The sequence below is a fragment of the Pinus tabuliformis genome, chromosome 6 (assembly GCF_031772625.1).
Source record: "Pinus tabuliformis cultivar Carrire ecotype Pingquan chromosome 6, CPIR1, whole genome shotgun sequence".
Lineage (NCBI taxonomy): Eukaryota > Viridiplantae > Streptophyta > Pinopsida > Pinales > Pinaceae > Pinus > Pinus tabuliformis.
In genome coordinates this window covers 1,688,331,180-1,688,351,491 of record NC_142292.1, presented here as the reverse complement: position 1 = coordinate 1,688,351,491, position 20,312 = coordinate 1,688,331,180, and the positions used below count along the sequence as shown (strand labels likewise).

The 20,312-nt window shown below is 38.0% G+C and overlaps 1 protein-coding gene across 1 annotated transcript in view; it reads right to left on the bottom strand.

Annotated features, from left to right (window-relative positions):
* The window catches only part of UBP5 (ubiquitin-specific protease 5), a 215,448-nt gene that overhangs the window by 36,896 nt on the left and 158,240 nt on the right, over positions 1-20,312 (bottom strand). The window contains exons 9-10 of the mRNA XM_089429428.1: positions 18,028-18,285; positions 17,759-17,907 (exon numbers count right to left, since the gene is read on the bottom strand). Coding sequence (XP_089285554.1) covers positions 17,759-17,907; positions 18,028-18,285 — 407 coding nt within the window. The remainder of the gene's footprint in view (positions 1-17,758; positions 17,908-18,027; positions 18,286-20,312) is intronic.

Here is a 20,312-nt window from a genome sequence, read left to right as displayed (position 1 = left end):
CACAAGTCTTATGTCTTGCATTGGTCCTACTATAATATAGTCACTGCTTTATTATTCTATCATAGGATCCACTTGACATTTACTTTTGCAGGCAAAGGTAAGATTTATGATTAAGGGGTCATATGTTTTTATTTTCTTTTGGGTATTGGGATTTGTCTTGGCACTACTCCTTGCAGGTAAATTGACTCAAGAGTTGCAGCAGACCCTTAAGAACGACCAAGGAATAACATTCAAGGGATATAGCAAAGGGATCAAGGTAAAGAAGCAGTAAGGGCAGAGCAGCAGGGTCTAAGATTTCACTACTTGAACATTTGAAGGTGGCATGATGCTATTTAAAGAAGTGCAACATAATGTGTTCTATTAAGAATAATTTCTCCTACAACAGTAAGAGCAGAAGCAACATCAGCAAAGGCCTCAGAATAGTAGAAGGAAGAAATAGTGACAACAATACAAACTAAGCAACAGCAAGGTTCATCAAGAAGAACAGTTGGGACAGCAGTTTTGAATACATACTGTAAAATTTGTCCTAGAGTCCCTTTTGTAAATTGAAGTCAAACATTGTAATTGTAAAAGTTGTGTCATTGCCTAGAGTTGAAGAAGGCAAATTTGTTTTGGGATAAGGGTTTGTATTGCGGTTGGGACAAGGGTTCTAGGTTTGTTGAGTCAAGGGTAGTTTAGGTCCTAGTGTTATTTTAGTAAAGGAAAATCATTGTACTATCATTGTAACGTGGATCATTGTCCCTGGTACGGGAGTCCACACTTTGTATTTAATTTTTGTCTTTATGAAGTCACCTACAGGTTGGGGCATGTAAACACTTCAAGGTGCTAGGGTGGTGCTAGGGTGAGTTGTGGCTCACTTGGGTGTTGGGGCATTCATTCAATTGACTGCTGATAAAACCAGGGCATTAGGGCATCCTTCCAGTGGCAGTTGGAGAAAATGTTTTTCTAAAATTCTAGGAAGTTGTAACTTTCATTTCATTTGGAGCTAGAGATTAAAGAATTTATTAGAAAAGTGTTCGGTGGTTTTTGACCCAGAGGGGGTTTTTCCACCTAAAATTCTTGTGCCTACTGTGTTCTATTGTTTACTATTTTTACTGCATAAGCATTAATAAGAATCACAGATTAACTAATGCTCTGAAAGATTTAAAAAGTGCTAATTGCTAAAGAATATTGATTCACCCTCCCTCTCAGTATTTCCAACAGCATCCCACCTCCAAAGGCTCTTCAACATTCCTTCTCCGCGAAATTTGTAAACATAACCTCCAAGTGATTCTCAAAATGGGAAAGAAGGTTTCAATAACTATACTTTGGCCTTCATGTCATGACACAAGTTGGCACACAAACCCTGAAACTCCAACAAAAAAACACTTAGATGTGCTCCTTTAGACAAGAAATGTGATCAAACCCCTAAATGTGAAAAGGCACAACTCGAAAAGTGGGTGCAATGGCCATCAAATGGTACAACACCCTCAACAATAGGTGCATGCCAAGATTAAATAATAATATATCTCCCAAGATAAGGGGTTGGATCCATCCAAACATCTGAGTCAAATGCCCATTTGCTTCCATGCACCTCCTTCTTTTACCAATCGAATAGACCAGTTTTGATGGGGTGGCTCTGAGCTTCATGTGCACAAATCACCCCTTTTTAGTTGTGTCATAGGTTGGTTGTCTTATAATTTATTACCAGTGCTTATGTGTAAACAAATATATATCACTTAACCTTTACACGTCCAATATGCTCCTCTCAAAGGAAGTCTTTGGTCCAAGGCTTTCAAACATATCTCTTGAATTGATTTATGAACATAACCTCTACAACTTGCTTAATTGATCCTCTGCCTCTATATTCTCCTCAATTCGATCTGCAAGTTCAGACCTAAAACCCAGGCTGCTCTCAACAACATTTCACAGATCTTGAAGTTTCCATATACTAAAGGCAAAGGTCCCCATTCACACAAGTCTAGGTTATGCATTGAACAAGAGATTGGAGAAAAAGCAGCAAGAAAATCTAATTTTGACTTTGTCTTGGTCAAACTAGATTCAAATTCGAATTTCTATTTCCGTAGAATACTTGGAGGTAGTTAACTAAGGTGACATGGCACTTGTCACTCAGTTAACTCAATAAATTCGAGTTGAGGAAGCTTGAGTTCAATTCTACATGATTGATTGCTAATTTGTAGCAATCTATTTCAATTAATTTGAGTTATTGTCAATTTAACTAGTTCTAACTATCAAAAGAACTAGTGGAGGTCAAGTTGTGGAAGTGGAACTTCAACCACACCCAGTGATCAACCAGTTAACTGATCAATTAGCCCAAAATAATTGTTGCATGCAAAGAATTCGAGTTACCCAGTTGAGATGGAGATTCCAACGTAGTGTACTATTAGTTGTAGCATATTCAAATGTGTACAAGTGGTGCATGCAGTCAGAAAATGACCTAAGGCTATTGCGCAACTCCAAAGTGTGAAATTCCTAAAAAAATCCAGTGTGAAATTCCTAAAAAATAAGTGCAATTTCCCAAGGGAATGGCGCAAGGAAATAGGAGCTTGGGAAGGCTTGAAATTGGCTAAGTGTTGGCCAGGCTCAACTAGTGATTCAGAGGGATAGACTATACACTTGCAGGGTGTGCTCAGGTTTGAACAAACATTGTATTTCTTCTCTATTCTCTGATTAATCCAATATAGATAGTAAGGGGTTTTGAGCAGTTGTTTTCCCCTAGATAAATCTTTGTGCATGTGCGATGTTTCCTTTTGCATGTCTATGATTCTTGTTTTAGATGGTGAATTAACTTCCGCAAATTAATACAGTAGCTTCAAGTCTTGTGATTTAGCAAATTTCATGAGCAGTATTGAATCTACACATTAATTTCTACAGAGATCTATTATTATGCTTGATATCTCTTTGCACCCTATATATTCAAGATATTTCTCTTCCTCTATACTCCCCGGGCTACTATGAATCACAGCGAAGAGTGGCCCATTCTTTCACCCAAGGCTCCGTATCAGCACACCTTAGACTTGAACAAATAAATATTACAGCTTACACAACCCATTGGAGCATCCTCCCAACCCACTGGAAGAGGTCTCATCTGCAATTAGGGGTTGAGGTAGAATCTGATTTTGAACCTGACAGAGCTGCCAGGCTGGTCTGAGATAGACTCTGTCGCTAAGTTGAAGACAGGGTTACGTTGGTCAGGAAAATGCGTGCATTGTTCAGTTCTTTCTGCTATCATTTGAAAACCGAATTGAAAAACCTGCTTGATAGTACCTTAATGTCAGTAAGATAAGTCTGTAACTCAATTCTTTTATTGTTACACCCTGTACTAGGATGAATATACTGGACCAGGACAAAGTGGCTTAGCAACTTCCCCAAAATAACAGATTTCTCTCAGCATTAGGCTGCACCTTCTATTGTTGTTTCCATTCTTCTAACAAATGACAGTCTCGACTTACTCTATGCCAGTTTATTTCTCTGCAGAATGACTTCTACAACCATTGTATTCATCTCACCCATTCATCCAAAATTGTTGTGCAACTATTGGGTACTAGAGGTACTATGGTGTATGAAGATCCAGGAACTTCTTTTTGTGAACACCATTAACCATCTCTGAGATCAATGGATTTCCCAAAAAGCTCCATTTACTTTTCCATTATATTCTCTTGTTGATATGGGAGGTATTTCACTCGGTTTTCTTGCAGCTTGCTCCAAGTTCACCATATAGGCTTTTAGATAGTACCTCAAGCTTTGGGGTCTGCTTTAAAGATATTACCCTACTCTACCTATACCCAACAAAAAAATGTGGTGAGTAACATGGCCCACATAGCTTTTCCTATAGGTGTAAGATTGCCCATTGCATAGACAACACTGAACTCAATCATCAAACACCTGTTGTGCTCAAGTGGACCAGCATCCATGCTAACCATCTAATGCTAGGCTAATTGCCTTAATGGGCACTTTAGATGCGGATGGAAGGAACATATCTCTGATAGGTTTTTCTCTTATGTTTTGCTCTAGAGCGATATTTTTGTCTTTAATGTTTGCAATACAATTTTTGCAACAAGGACAATACTCGCTAATACTGGGAGATATATTTGCATTCCTTCCTTATCCTTAAGTATGATGCTCATTAATATGGAGCCCAATGAATGAGATAGATTTTCCTTGTTCTTAACATCTTTGTGATAATGATCCTTAATGTTACTATGTCTAGTTGGTAACGAAAAAACCTTTATTAGGCTAATAAATGATGCCAACACTAGCAACATGATAAAAAAAGGTTCTGAATGGAGGCTTTTGTGAGTAGATTTATTCAGAGATCTATCTTCCGGATCCATCACATAAATCATTTAAATCGTCGAAGTGTTTCGAACCAGCTAATATGGTTCATCCTCAAGACCAAAATCATGGAAGAGAAATTGCTTTATGCTCTATAAAAGTTGGGTTGTAAGATACCCCCTAAGAATATTTCGAAATTCCCCACTAAAATTTATGAGTTTCTTTTAGTTTGTCACTGAGGTATTTCATCAAACAGTTTGCAAGCATATGGTTGTAGGTGTATTTCCTTTGTATTTTATTTAAACGAGTTCACCAGTACCAAAAAAACACCTAGAAAATACTTCAAATCAGAATTAATTATTTGGCATTTAACTCAGAAATGTACATACCAATGATAGACGTTTGCAACAGCAATATAACTCCTTTTTCTCATCTGGAAATATCTCAGAAGAGTCCTAGCAATAAATGGCTTCCTTCAAATTTGATAACAGTAGAAGTTCAGCCCAAGCCTAGTACTCCACGCACAACAGTCCAACTCAGCTCTCGAACACCAGAAATCAGTACTCCAAACAGCTAATGTAACATAGAAATAACACGTCTAAACAAGCAACTTGACCCCGATATATGATGCACCAACAACAATCTGAAACACAGCTCCAAAAGAGATCTTAGCCTTCATGAAAATGACAAACTCGACCCTCAAGGAGAGGCAGAACTCAGCCCTCAGAAAAGACAGAACTCGACCCTCATTGCAAGTTGCTCTCGGACCTGGTAAATGAAGATCCTTCGACCTCCTAAATGGCTTAAACTCGCCACCCAATAAAAAAAATAAACTCAACCTAATACTCAGCAAAAGACAGTGATAACTCAGCCAACAAAGAAAATAAGGAATACGAAAGCACTGATTATAAAATCAACTGATAGCACCTTCAAATTTCCCCATTTCTACAAATGTCTTCTTCTCCTCGTCAACAATGAAGCGCAGTGTCAAAATCTGAGTGATTCCGCTCCAATACGAGCTAGGGCGTATAGTTTCAACACTGAAACTAGCAACTAGAATTAGGGTTTCCAAAACCCTAGACTCTCTTCTTAAGAGTTCTCCAAAAATATATTTTTCACAGGATCAAATGCAAGAATGAGAACAGACTCTTCATTTCCTTTTTTTTATAACTAACTTGACACTTTTGTCACCCTTTTACCTTTTATTTTAAAAAAGTCATTTTTATGGGTTTTCTCTCTTTATAATTTAAAAAGGACTTTTCATTAGCCTAGGACCCATGCCCCCTTTTTCTCAACTTTAGCTCTGATAAGATGTTTCCCTAGGCAAATTGTGTTCCCTTGATTAATTTTCCCATCCTAGCCTACAAGAACTTAATTAGGCTAGTGGAATCATCTCCTTATGTCTCCTAAGTGGATGGTGGCATTACATGCGCGTAAAGCAGAAACAAGATTAGAAATTTTTATAAATGTCCACTAATGACCACAACAGTAGATCAAAGGGAATAAAAGTAAAATCTAGTAGTGAAATATTGTGCGGTTCCTAAAAGATGAAATAAAAACAAAATAAACTAAACTATAGAAAAAGAAAAATGGTCAAAAGGATACGCGTATGCCACATAGGGACAAGATAAAACCAGTGAATCAGGAATCGGCTAGCACTCGTGATTCCCAATCAGCTCGGCTGCGAAAAGACCCGATCAAAATCTTAACGAGTCAAACTCGTGCTTATCGAGTTTGACTCATGGTCAACGCGAGTTTGACTCTCAAGTCGGTGATCTTAAGCGATTTGCAGTCAACTCGGGCGATCACTCGGAAAAGTTAGGGTAACATTAGTGGGTTTTTTCTTGGCTTTACATTTTTATTTTCCTTCTTGTCATCGCGCTCGTGGACTTTGTTGTTCGTTGTTCGTTGTTCGTTGTTCGTTTTCTATTGCAGCATGTGGAGATTGACATCGTTGTTCGTTTTCTATTGCTTTTCCAAACAACAAATAGGTCAACTTTGTATTTGGTCAGTGCAATATGGAAACACTTGGGCAAACAAAAGTATAGAAATGCGCTCAGTGCCCTGAAGACGGGAAGAAAAACCCGTGAGCTGCCCGCACATCACAGCCACACTGAGTGTCGCGACCCGCCTATCCTAAAGTAAGTCTACTCGTCGACCTGTCTTGATTTCCTTGTTATGTTTGCAGTTTGAACTTTGCACAGTTCCCTCCCTATCATCAAATTAGCTGACCCAGAACATCAACGTTTGAGGACCCACATATTGTGGAAACTGTATTCTCTTTTGAAAATATAGACATGTGCATCCATGACCGCAGGTTCATACTCCTTCGCAAATGTCCAACTCATCCATCGAGACCACCACAAGACTTTTCATATATATTCATATTGAAAATACTAAAAAGTAAAAAAATAAATAGATATTGTGAATATATTCATATATATTTATCTGATTGACACAACTTTGATAGTACTGGTTAAAGGTGCTTTGGTCGTGTGGCTAAATAACAATGGAGATAATCAAGACCAATAAAGCAACACACAATATGAATTTGTGATCAAATATCAAAAAGTTAAGCCAGTCGAAGTCGTAAACTTGATTCTTTGGGCCTTGGGATTGGGCATTGATTTGAGAAGAGGTTTGACTTTCAAACCTAGGTTTCCATGGGCTTACTAGGATGAACATTGAAGCACACTGAACCCCATATAGGGCTCCTATGGTGAAAGAGACGCACGAGTAAAAGCTTTAAACAACTAACTGTAATCCTACCTTAAAATATTATTGGTATCTTACTAGAGAACTAAGTCATTTGGTTCATGTTTGCCTTTGATGACCTCGGTTTGAAAATAATTCGTCAAAGCAAAACGATGTGATAAAGTTCAGCGTTAATGAAATATATGGTTCTCAATTGGAATTCATGAATTCATAAATACTAACAAGTAAAAATTAAAAAATTAATGAAATATAAAGTAGTCAAATATATTTATCAACAAGAGGAGATGACAACAAAAGTCATCTTAAAACAGACCATGCTTATGGGAGTAGAAAATTCAATCGATCTTGTTCAACACCAATAAAGCAACACACAATATGAATTTGTGATCAAATATCAAAAAGTTAAGCCAGTCGAAGTCGTAAACTTGATTCTTTGGGCCTTGGGATTGGGCATTGATTTGAGAAGAGGTTTGACTTTCAAACCTAGGTTTCCATGGGCTTACTAGGATGAACATTGAAGCACACTGAACCCCATATAGGGCTCCTATGGTGAAAGAGACGCACGAGTAAAAGCTTTAAACAACTAACTGTAATCCTACCTTAAAATATTATTGGTATCTTACTAGAGAACTAAGTCATTTGGTTCATGTTTGCCTTTGATGACCTCGGTTTGAAAATAATTCGTCAAAGCAAAACGATGTGATAAAGTTCAGCGTTAATGAAATATATGGTTCTCAATTGGAATTCATGAATTCATAAATACTAACAAGTAAAAATTAAAAAATTAATGAAATATAAAGTAGTCAAATATATTTATCAACAAGAGAAGATGACAACAAAAGTCATCTTAAAACAGACCATGCTTATGGGAGTAGAAAATTCAATCGATCTTGTTCTTTTTCACCTATTAATCGCCCTTTTTTGTCTTCAGACCACCCGCCCTTTGTTGCGAACTTGACACTGCTACAATGAAACCTTCTATTATATTCATTTAATTTTTCAATTTTTTACTTTTTTGTATCATTTTTAATTTTTAATTTTGTCTATTATAGGCCACCAGGAGCCACAAATTAAACGCAAGTCCAAACAACAATAATGTCAAGGTAGAAGGACTTTGTTTGGGCTTATTATGACAAGATTCCCAGAGAACCCAGACTCCTTTGTAAATTTTTGCAAAGCACAATGTAGTGGAGACATTTATAGATTCAAGTACCACCTTGCACAGATATCTGGCCATGATATAGGTCTCTGCAACAAGGTTGACGAAAATGTCAAACACCAAGCAACCTTGGCACTTGATATGTTGAGTCGGCATAATGCCAAGAAGTGAAAGCAAAATAAAGAAATAGGAACTCTTGGAGTTGGCGATTCTTCTTCCAATACCCCCTTGTCATCTCCCTCTGTTGAATACTCAATGTCGTTCCCAAGTTTCCCACACATGCCTCCAAGTGCAAGTCAAACTCAATGCCAAATGAATCCTCCTACATTCAACATTGGAGGTGTAAACATAAACACTTTTTTGGCTCCCCGCACAAAACCCGATTCCCAACCTACCTTGGATGCTAGAAGTCCTTATTGGCAAGCTATGACTGATGCAATTGTTGTTGCAAGTCCAAGGTTCAAAGCCCCTTCATTAGAAAGCCTTAGGACAGACTTGTTGTTAGAGAGTGTTGAAGATGTCATGCTTGTTCTATCTGAGTTTCGTTCATCATGGGTAGAAACAGCGTACATATCATGCGTGATGGATGGACAGATCAGAGGAATAGAACTTTAATCAATTTCCTTGTATCTTGTCCAGCAGGCACAATGTTTCTCTAATCAGTGGATGCCTCAAACAAGGTTAAGACTGCCCAATTTATTTGTGAAATGATGGAGGAAGTTGTGAAATAATGGAGGAAGTCTTTCAAGAAGTGGGAGAAGAACATGTTGTACAAATTGTCACTGACAATGTAGCTAATTATATGGTTGTTGGTATACTTTTTGAGATTAGGCACCCCATTATTTTTTGGACTTCTTGTGCTGCCCATTGCATAGATTTAATGCTTGAGGACATTGGTAAGCTTCATTGGATACATGAGGTTGTGGAGAAGGTAAAATCCATAACCAAATACCTGTACAACCACACTATTGTCCTAAACACCATGAGAAAATACACTGAAGGTAAAGAAATTGTTCGACCTGCAGTGACTAGATTTGTAATAAATTTCATATCTTTGCAATTTGTGGTTGAGAAAATGTTAAATTTAGGTATGTTCTATGCTAGAGCAATTTATTTCAATTTTCACAGTTAGCTCAATATATTTTCCAGATTAGCAATCACATCAGCATTAAAGTAAACTACAGATAGAACATAAATATTAATCGCAAAAGACAAGCCAAGACAAGAGGACACAAGATGTGGCACTAGCCAAGGACAAACCCCCATGTGGGGAAACCCTTGATCAATTCTTCTTATATGTTCTTCAATAGTTCAGCAGAGAGAGAGATAGTACATATACATCAGAAGTCAACATATTGACTTATCTAAATAAGAGCAGAGATCTTCTCTACGAAGATAGCATATGTGGTAGCTGATCTGCACTGAGTAGAAGGCATACTACTTCCACTAATCCTAGGTGACCCCATCACCATGCTGCTCCTCACTATGCTGCACTCAATCATCATGCTAGACCTCATTACCATGTTGCACACATCATACTACTACATCATCAAGTTGTACCTTATCATCATACCGCACCCACCAGTGTTGCCTCATACTTAACCTCACTGTGCCCATCATGTTGCATCTCATTGTAGCATTTATTTATCACTGTTGCACTACGCTTCATCGTGATGCCCATCATTATCTATTTGCTACATTAACAGCAAATAGGGCAGCCTTCATTATGTCAAGACAGTCCTATCTAACGGTCATCAAATCCTTGACTGTGGTGTCATGGCCTGTGGCCTGACTCACAGTCTTCCTGTAGCTTCTAGGCAGCACAAGTATGATCCTTGATCCTCCAATGATACCTCAATGGATCTGATCCTAAGCTCCCCTAATTCTGCCCTCCTAAATAGCCTCTCTTGTCTTCCTGAAATAGCTTTAAAGCGGCCTTATTTCTCCACACTGAATACTCCTAGTTGTTGTTGTCACGTTGTTCCTTTAGGGCAGATTCAGGCCTAATGTATGGACTTGTCACCCTCAAACAGTAGTTGTACCTTCCAGCAAACCCTCCTTGTCTCGGCCTCTTCCAATCAGTCATACTGTCCTCTAAACCAGTGTTTTACGACTCCGACTCCGACTCCGACTCGGTCGAGGATCGACTCCGACTCCGACTCTGACTCGGCCGAGGATCGACTCCAACTCCGACTCCGACTCGGTAATGACTCGGCCGGCTCGATTTCAATGACTCGGTCGTTGTATAAAATACATTAAATATTTATTTTTTTATTAAAAAAACATAATTTTAAATATTTTAAACATAATTTTAAAGATTTTCATTCATGTTTCCAAACACAGTGGGTGAAGACAGTTTTGGAATTTATTGAAGGTGCTTGGCCCTTTCTTCTAGACCACATATGTATTATGAAGTATCTGTGGCTCCATTGAAGCTACCTGGAACTATAATCTTGAGCAGTCACATAAAATGCTTGAATCTCCATGTTCATTGCACATGCTAAGTATGAGTTCTGTTGAGGTTATGACAATGTTTGCATTAACAGTTTTGTTGGTGACTCTTCATCCTACAGCAGCATGTAAAATTTACACAATTAACCAGTCCTATTGTTTGCAGCATTAAGGTGATTGAAGAAGTCTTGGTAACAGTATGGTGGTGGAGCACATACATGTGCCTGTGTTGCACGGGTACCCGCACCCGGGGGTGGGGTTCTCGAACCCGTCCCGGGTTCCCGCACCCAAGTACCGGATTCGGGTACGGGTTCTTCCCAGACGAACCCAGAAGAACCGGGTTCTTCCATGAAGAACCGGGTTCTTCAAAAAAAACATTTGGGTTCTTTTCCTTTAACGGGTTCTTGGGTTCTTGGGTTCTTCGGGTTCTTGGGTTCTTGGGTTCTTCGGGTTCTTGGGTTCTTGGGTTCTTCGGGTTCTTCGGGTTCTTGGGTTCTTGGGTTCTTCGGGTTGGGTTCTTTGGGTTCTTCATAAAAAAACTATATTAAAAATTTAATTTTCAAATAATTTTTTTTATTGAAATTTAAAAAATGATATGCCATAAATGAATGATATGCCATAGAATATAGAATATATGCCATAAACGAATGATATCATTTTTGGAGTCATTGATGGTCGTTGGTCTGGATTGTCCTTCAGAGATGGTTGTAAGGTCTTCTGAATGTTTCTCAAGGAAATTTTTTGCCATCATTTCCAAAGATTACAGTATCCAAAGACTGTCTTTGTTCACATGCCTTAGCATTGCTCTGTGGGCATGACGTGCTGCTCAAGGGTAATGAATCATTGTAAAAATTTATCCACAGTGATAAGTTTTTCAAAACTTATGAGCGACACAGTATTCTGAAATCATACATGATTATGATATCTCAATATTATACAAGGAACATTATGGGTGTACAATCCCACAAGCATAATATCATATCATATTGGCTGTAGCTTTGTGGAAATATTTAATAAGGTGATGACCATAGTTGGAAAAAAAAAGGGTAGTTGTTTGCACATTCATGAGTCCCTTCCTACCGCAAGAGACTCTTATGATCAGTCTCTCCATTAGTCTTATGCTATAAATTTATAAAAACAATTTCAAAACTTATGCCCAAGGTTTGTTAGAGTCTCAATGTAAATTATGGATCTCTTGTATTTGTGGATCTTCAATGCCTTTAATATTATATGGCATCGAAACCAGAACTGGAAAAGAGACCTCTTACTCTGTAATTTGAGCCTGCAGATTCTTGTAAATCAATTTGGAATGAATTTATGAAACATTCATTCCCGAGCCAAATAAGTTAATAACCATCAAATTATAAACTGTAAATGCACACATACAGGTTCAGACATTTTCGGTCAAATAGAAAGTAGGATTGAGACCAACCATAAGCTGTAATCAGCTGATGCTATTAAATGGCGAAGGGCTATTTTGGAAAATGGCTAAATTAAGTATCAAAATCTGCCAATTTCTCACAGCATTCCTATAACATCATGTTAAGATTAAAACTAGGAAAATATGCTTAAATGAATAAGCGTGTTTTGTGGAAGGGTAAGGCTGCCACTGTTTTAACTTTTTGGGATTGCTTTACCACAGAGCACACCATGCATGGGGCAGGTGGATGATTAGACATCAAGAAAAGTCTAGACCACTATCAGGTTGAGAAGAATCTCCTATGAAAAAATTGTGTTTTTATATGGGAGACACTAAACATGTTTAAATGATTATCATTAAAGTTTTCTTGTTTAAAGTTGAAAAAATGTACAAATTCAAATTTCATATATATTATTAATTATAAATTTATAATTTATAAAATATAATTATTAAAATTTAATATTATTATATTACCCGACGAACCCACGCACCCTGTTTCCAAAAAATGTCCCCGTCCCCGTCCCCGTCCCCGCACCCACGTTTCCTGGCAACATAGACATGTGCATTGATCTTTGGATCCTTGATCAGAATTTCTGAAAGGGTTTGTATTGTTGATATGAGTATTTTCATAAACATTATTGTCCATACTGTGATAGACAGAAGATGCAGCCTTCTCTTCTGTAACTTTTGATCCATCACATGTGAAGGTTTAGGTCTAAATATTGACTCTACCGTAGTCATTATCAATACCCTGGTTCCACAGTCACTACAACTCTACAGGAGTAAGTTCTGAACTTCTGAGTACAGTGACAATGACACTATCAATAGTATGGTAGTATATAATAAAGTTGACATAATATAGATGCATTGCATGGATGTATGACTGGATGTTCATGTTGACATTGATCTACATGACATCACAATGCCCTTGGTATGTGACAGCATTAGCACTAGCAGTCACCCTATTGAAATTTGACACCAGTGACTTCTATATTGTGAGACAGTGACCTATTAGTATTGACAACGAGACAACCTTTACTTTGATATGTGACTATGACCGTGAAACTTTGGCAACAGTAATAACACTATACACCTTCAGCAAATCTTCACCTTCAGTAATAACACTTATATTGTGATTTGGGGAGTGACTCGGCCAGCTACCCGGCCGGGTTGACCGAGTCACATATGACTCGGCCGAGTCATTGGATGACTCGGTCGAGTCATGTGACTCGGTCAACCGAACCGGGTAGCTGGCCGAGTCACTCCCCATGCCTTTGACTCGGTTTGACTCAGCCAAGTCGGAGTCGATTCGGCCGTTTTGTAAAACAATGCTCTAAACAGACCCCTGAAATAGCCCTCAAATGTCCACGTTGTCCAGTCCTTTCCTTGCTGCAGCTAGGGCTTCCTTTTGGACAGCGAAATAGGGTCTTTAGACTGTGGATGGATGACCTTGGATTAGGTCTCTCTAGACTGCGAATAGGGCTTTCTTTAGGCAGCGGATTAGGGCAGGTTTGGGCAGCGTATAGGAGCCTCTTTAGGCTGCGTATATAAGCTCCTCTAAACGTGGATAGATCTCCCTTCAATGATCTGTCTTTTGCTGCGGCTAGGAGCCTCTTTTGACTGCGGTTAGGGCATCCCTTTTTGCTGCATCCAAGGGTTGTCTCAAACCCTTTCAAAATAGCGTATAGGATTAGGGCATGGCTGCGTTCAGCTAGGGCATGATAACACCTGCGGCTAGGGCATGATAGGACTGCATTAGGGTCAGTTGTTAGGCCTCCTTCACCGTGCTAGATCTCCCTTCTTGGACTGCGGCTAGACCACCTTCTGCGGCTAGGGCATCATCCTCTAGGACTGCACTTTTTCCTAAGTTGCCCAAAACGGGGAAATGGGTACGAGTTTCCGAAACAGGCATGGATACGAAATGTGAACCCCCCATATTTTGCAAATGGGGAAACGCAATATATATATATATATATATATATATAATGACATTTAATAAATATGTGCATATATATATATATATATATATATTAGGACATTTAATAAATATGTGCAATCATAAAGCATATATAATACATTCTAATTTATTACATTATGGTTAAATTGTCAATTGTCAATGCATAAACTATAAGTCTCTAAATTTACATCACATTTACTCATGAATGATCACATAATGAAAATAGCAATATCCAAAATCAACCACGAGAAATTTCTAATTTCTTGTCTCGTGCTTGATTGGGAGTCTCCTCCTACATAGTGGAACGACCTTAGTGCTCTTGGTTAAATACATGTTCCATACCCTAGTACCCTACGTGCTCTTGATTATATAGAGGGCTTGGTTATCTTGATTAAATACAAGTTCCATACCCTAGTATGTGACAAAATCCAATGGAAACATTGCAATCCCCCCAATCCTGAAATCCTGAAAAACAGATAAGTCTCCTAGATTTTGAGTGAGATCTAAAATTCTACTTTCTCCATATGAAATCCAATGAGGGCGAAACCACTCTCAAACAGCCTGAGTCATTTCATGGTAATGTTAAAAATTTAAGTAAAAGGATGAAAATGAAAAATAAAGGAGAATGTCACTTTTACTTTAAGAATTTAATATTACCATGAACTGCATATCAACACTAAGGCCATAGGCTTGAACATTAGGCTGCCCCACTCAAAAATACTCTTTTTTATAACTTGAAAGGCATCTAGAAGCATCCAAAAGATATTTTTGTCGCCTAATAAAAAATTAGAAGTGAAAAAAAAAATACAAGAAAAAGTCAAGTTAGAAGAGGAAACTCCGTCATACGGCCTGGAAACTCGTTTCCGGCCATACTAGCCACGTTTCCTCCTCGAGAAACAGGCCAGTATGGCCGTAAACGAGTTTCCAGGCCGTACGGTACGAGTTTCCAAGTTTCCATTTCGTTTCCAGCGGGAAACGGACCCTTCTCCAAGGTTTCCTGCAACTCAGGTTTCTTCCTTAGAGATTATTCTTTCCACTAAAACCCAAAACAAGTGGAGAAGAAGAAATCTCAAGAGAGTTGTGTGTTCAAATGACTTGCAGGGCACTTGTATTTATACCAAAACGTGGAGCACAAGTGGGGGCAGTTTAGTTGTTCGCTGACCTTGACGAATTGTCCCATAACACAAATAAATTCATATCTCCATGAATACTTATCGGAATCGGAAGATCTTTAAATCAATCCTACACCTCTCGATGAGAAGGATCCAAGAAAAATATCAGTTGCCATTAATAAGATGACCCACACGGAGTTTGGCCCTAGTTGCCAATTTTAATAGAAAAAGATAAATCTGAAGAGGATGTTCTTGGGACCTAAGTGGACAGCATCTAAACATTCCAAGGCCCTTGAAGGCATTGAAATTGTTGCACTTGTGTTTAATCATGGTTTCCAGAATGATGTCAAAGAGATTATCACTGTGACAGAGTCCTTGTCAGAGTTCTCAGGTACTTCAAGTCTTTTAAGTTTTTCATTTTTAAAATTTCATTTCAAGCTTCTTTTTATTTTCAAAGTTTCATATTTCATTAAATTTGAAAGCTTGAACTTTCAAGATGGTTGATGGTGACAAACCGGCTATGGGTTATATTTATGAGGCGATGGTCTCGAAATGGAGGCCATCACAAAGATAATATGGGGATGAGGAGGCAAAGTATCTGCCTCTTTGGGATATTAATGATGCACGTTTGCCTCTTTGGGATATTAATGATGCATGTTGTGATAGGCAATTGCATTCCCCCTTACATGCTGCTAGGTACTTCTTAAACCCACAATATTGCTATGATAAGAGCAAATTTAATGAGGATGGGGAGGTTGGCAAAGGACTTATGACATGCATTGAAAGGTTCTTCCCTGATCCATAATTTCAAAGCCATGTATTTGCCCAACTACAGGATTACAAGACGTCAACTAAATTATTTGCCTATACCAGTGCTATACGAGAAAGGACTAAGATGTTGCCAAGTACCCTTTGAGGCTTGAAGGCTTTAAACTTTATTTTGTATGTTAAATGTTTTATTAAATTTTGTTATCTTTTTAAGTTTTTACTATTTAGTATTTAGTACTTACTACTCACAAACACTTGCCACTTGCTAGGTCTTTGGTGGCAAAACTTTGGTAGTGATACGCCAGATTTGAAGAGATTCGCCATTAGAATCTTAAACCAATCATGCAGTGCTTCACATTGTGAGTGCAACTGGAGCATTTTTGAGACAATATATTCTAAGAAGCACAATTGATTGACACAAAAGCGCTTAAATGACCTTGCTTTTGTCTATTACAATCTACGACTTCGCAACAAGCAAATACTAGGTGAGAACCTGAATTTGAAGGTTTCATAATCTGATTTGCACTTTAAAATTCAAACTTTAATTCACATTTCAATGTCTCATTATAATGACAGGTTTGGATCATTCCCCAACCGACCTTGAAGAGATAGATCTGCAGACTACAAATGCATCAGATTGGGTCCAATTAGAGGAGGCTCCTCTTTTAAGCCTACATGACTTGGAGAACTTTGAGAGTCAAGCAAGCGAAGGAGTGGGAGGAATCACTTCTAGTTCTCACTCTTAGAGTCTTAAACTCTTAGTTACCTATTTTTAACTGATTAGTATGTAGCATTTTGTAAACTTTTAGAAGCAAATGCTTTTGGTTCTATGTAGTCACTAGTTAAGAGTCAGGACTCAGTACTTTGGATCATGTTTAGACTCATAACATATATGAGATACTTATTCATTCATGATATTTTGGACATTATTGATATTATGCATTGTTTGGACATGGCTTTATTGAGTATGAATGAAAATTGTTTTTTTTTTTTTTTTTTTTTCCTTTTTTTTTAATTCAATATGTGTATATCTTTATTTATTGAATTCACCGATTTTTTCCCAATCCGATTAAAACTCTTTTCTCTTTTTCCTTGCCGATTTATTGCCAATTCCGAGTCTGGTAACATTGGGTAAAACCATGAGCCAAAATTCAGAACAGGGCCCTGGCATAATGTGCTTAATGATGTCAATTCATATTACAGCAAAAGCTTCTTCTTATACCAAATTCATGAAGATAGTTTGTTGAACCTCTTTTCTGGTAGTTTCAAGGGACCATGTGAAAATTTAACAAAATATAAGCAAATCCAACCATTCTGACTTCAGAATAATCTCATTGCCTTCAGAACCTACAAAACTATATCTCTACTCTTGAAGTTTATCTGTGTTGTTATAAGATAGTTAAACCTTTAACAAGGAAAAATCTTGCTTGCCCCCATATATTGAAGCAGAAGACAGGAAATATATTGAGACCCACATACCAAACTCATCAAGTACAAATGGACTGGTTTGGAATGTAGTGTATTGTTGACATATAAAATCATGAAGAGTTCTACAACACAGCCATTGAACATTTTCTAAGCCACTTCCTTCCTGTCAGCAACCCAACTGTAAACATTTCCACGGTCTAAAATGTGTTACTTGTTTGTGATTCAGTATAATACAGTTTATGTGTCCCATCAACTGAATCATCACTTAACAGATAACACAAATTGCACAGAAATATGAACAAGGGTTTCAGCAAAAACAAAATTGTTGCAGAACAAGCAACATGGGAATCATTGGGGTTAGAGAAAAGCATGCATGAAACATAAAATAAAGTGCTTTGAGAAGGCTATAGAAACAACAAAGCATCAAAGGGCAAAAATCAAAAAACAGTAGATCTAGTCCATGAAGACCTTACTCTTCCTTGCGCCGATGCATCAAATGCAGCAAGGGTGTTTTTTCTAAAACCTTTGGAAGCCTGTATGCTGCAAGGTGGTCATCATCCCGAATGGTAGATAAGGAATCAAATGGATCTTCCAAATATCGAAATATCCGATGATTATAGATCTACAAGTGGCATGAAAATCAAGGTTTAATTAAAACAGTCTCCAAACATCTGGATTCTTAACTAAAGCAGAAAAAATAAAAACACGAGCTATAATACACTGTGAATTGGCTTCTACAAACCTCTGCAAGCAAAAGCCTTTCTCCATTTTGTAAAGAACATGCAGTGTTTAAAGCCTGTACAAGGTCCTTGCACCGACCCTGTTTTGGTACTGTTACAGTGTATGGTGTAGGAGGCACACTACCATCACTACTAAAAACTGTAACTGTCATCGTCCGACTTGTGGCTGACGGTAGAGGCAATGACATATACATAAATGGATCAAATGTTACAGATACTTTGTTGCACACTGGACACACTAAAGTTGACTTGTATTGTCCCTGCAATAAGGAAACACGTTTTCTTTGTTATTAGGTTTCATTGTTCATAAAAGGGCTCATCCCCATTGAAGTTAGACCCATGAGGGGAAATAAATGAATATCATGTAACAAGGTAGGCCACAAGACATTGGTCTGCAAAACCAAAAGAAATAACTTCAATTATAAACTAACTAAAATAATATTGGAAAACCACATTGCCTGTGCAAGGATAGGAAAGCACAATATGCTTTATGGATCAATCAAATTGAGATTGAAAAGAAGCAGCAAGTAGAAAGTGACAGACATAGAAAGGTCATATCTAAAGCATCGGAATATTGTAATACATCTCAAAACTAGCAACTATAGAAAAAGGGCTTCTGACAACAAGAGATGTTCTAAGTAGGGTATCCAATTGCTACCTCACAAGGCAGAAAACAAACATAAAGGCGGTAAAACCATAAGAACATTGTGATACATCCCAGAATTAACAACTATGGAAATAAGGCTCTGACCATGAGAGATGATCTAGGAAGTATCCAATTGCTCCCTCACAAGACAAAAAACAGACATAAAGGTGAAACCTAAAAGCATAACATTGTATTACATCACAAAACTAACAACTATGGAAATCAGGCTTCTGCCTCTGAGAGATGATCTAGGGAGTATCCAATTGCTCCCTCACATGGAAGAAAACAGGCATAAGGAAACAAAGAAAAGACATATGAAGACTGCACCCACCAACTCAGTTGAACCCATTAACAGATGGAGAAGGATGTCCTATATTGGCTAACCAACCAAATTCCAAAGACTAGCTTGAATTGTTCCATAAAGCTGTAGCAAATGATATATAGCAAGCAGCCATTAGGTAGTCCTCATCTTGCATGACCATAAATTCCCTCAAACTTGTCACACGATGTTATCTATGCTAATGTGAAATCCCACTAGCACAATTGGATTTGAGGGTTTTGTTCTGTAGGCCAGCCAAGATTCAAAACTTGTGGTAATCGGGACAAGGCACCAAAACAAATTCAGCCATGTACCCCAGGTGTGGCCCAGGCCAGGTGCGATCCCGGGGTGACTTTGACGGCTTAGATAGCCCTCGATCGAGGTTTCTTAGACAACAGGTTAGTCCCACAGTCACAAACACACTAGCAAACAAACAAACAAAAACATGTTCTCTATGCCAAGGAGAGAGTATAAACCATTCTGCCAGGAATGGCTGGTGCACATCTAATGATGGAAACAGAACCAAAGTGCATGATAAAGGATTTTTTTTATTATTTTGGTCCTGTTCTAGAGTATTTCTTGTGACATGCCTCAAAAATAGCCACTGAATCTTGGGAATTTCTTTGCAAATAACAAACCTAACATATTAACTCAAAACCATTCCAGTTGGGTTTTCTTCAGATGCACCTAATATCCTGCCCTTTTAAACAGCTCTTGCTATTAATTCTTACTCGTTCCTGGTAATTTTAGCATCACTGATTTGATAAGTATTGGTTGTCACCTAAGATGCCTGAGATGGTTTTGAAAACATATGGTTGTAGAAACAACCCTTTTGAAATATCAATTTATGGAACAGTTGAGTTAAGATCTGTCATGTTTTACCAGGGAAGATTGTCCAAAAATAACGCTGTCCCTTGTGTTGTCTCAGTTTATTTCAGTTGTTGATCTATATGTTTGTGAAGGCTGCAATTGTGTTTATTTCGATATTTATGCATATAAATAACTTGCTAATGTAAAGAACAAGTAGGAGATAATAAACCAGATATTGCAGTTGGGGTTTCTGATGTGTTAGATTCAGAAATTTTCACACAGTATCAGAGCGATTGCAGATCACAAGAGGACTGAAGACACCAGCAGAAGAAATCTGAAAAATTTGCAGCAAAAGCAACTGTCCCGAGAGACAGTGTTGTTCCAGAGCTGAAGCAGCAAGAGAAGAAGTGACGCAGTGCTTAGAGAGTGACACAGAGGCTCACACAGAGCCTGCGTCAACATTTCGAGCCAAGGGTAGGGCTAGCGCAGAGACAGAAGGAGGCAGATTAGGC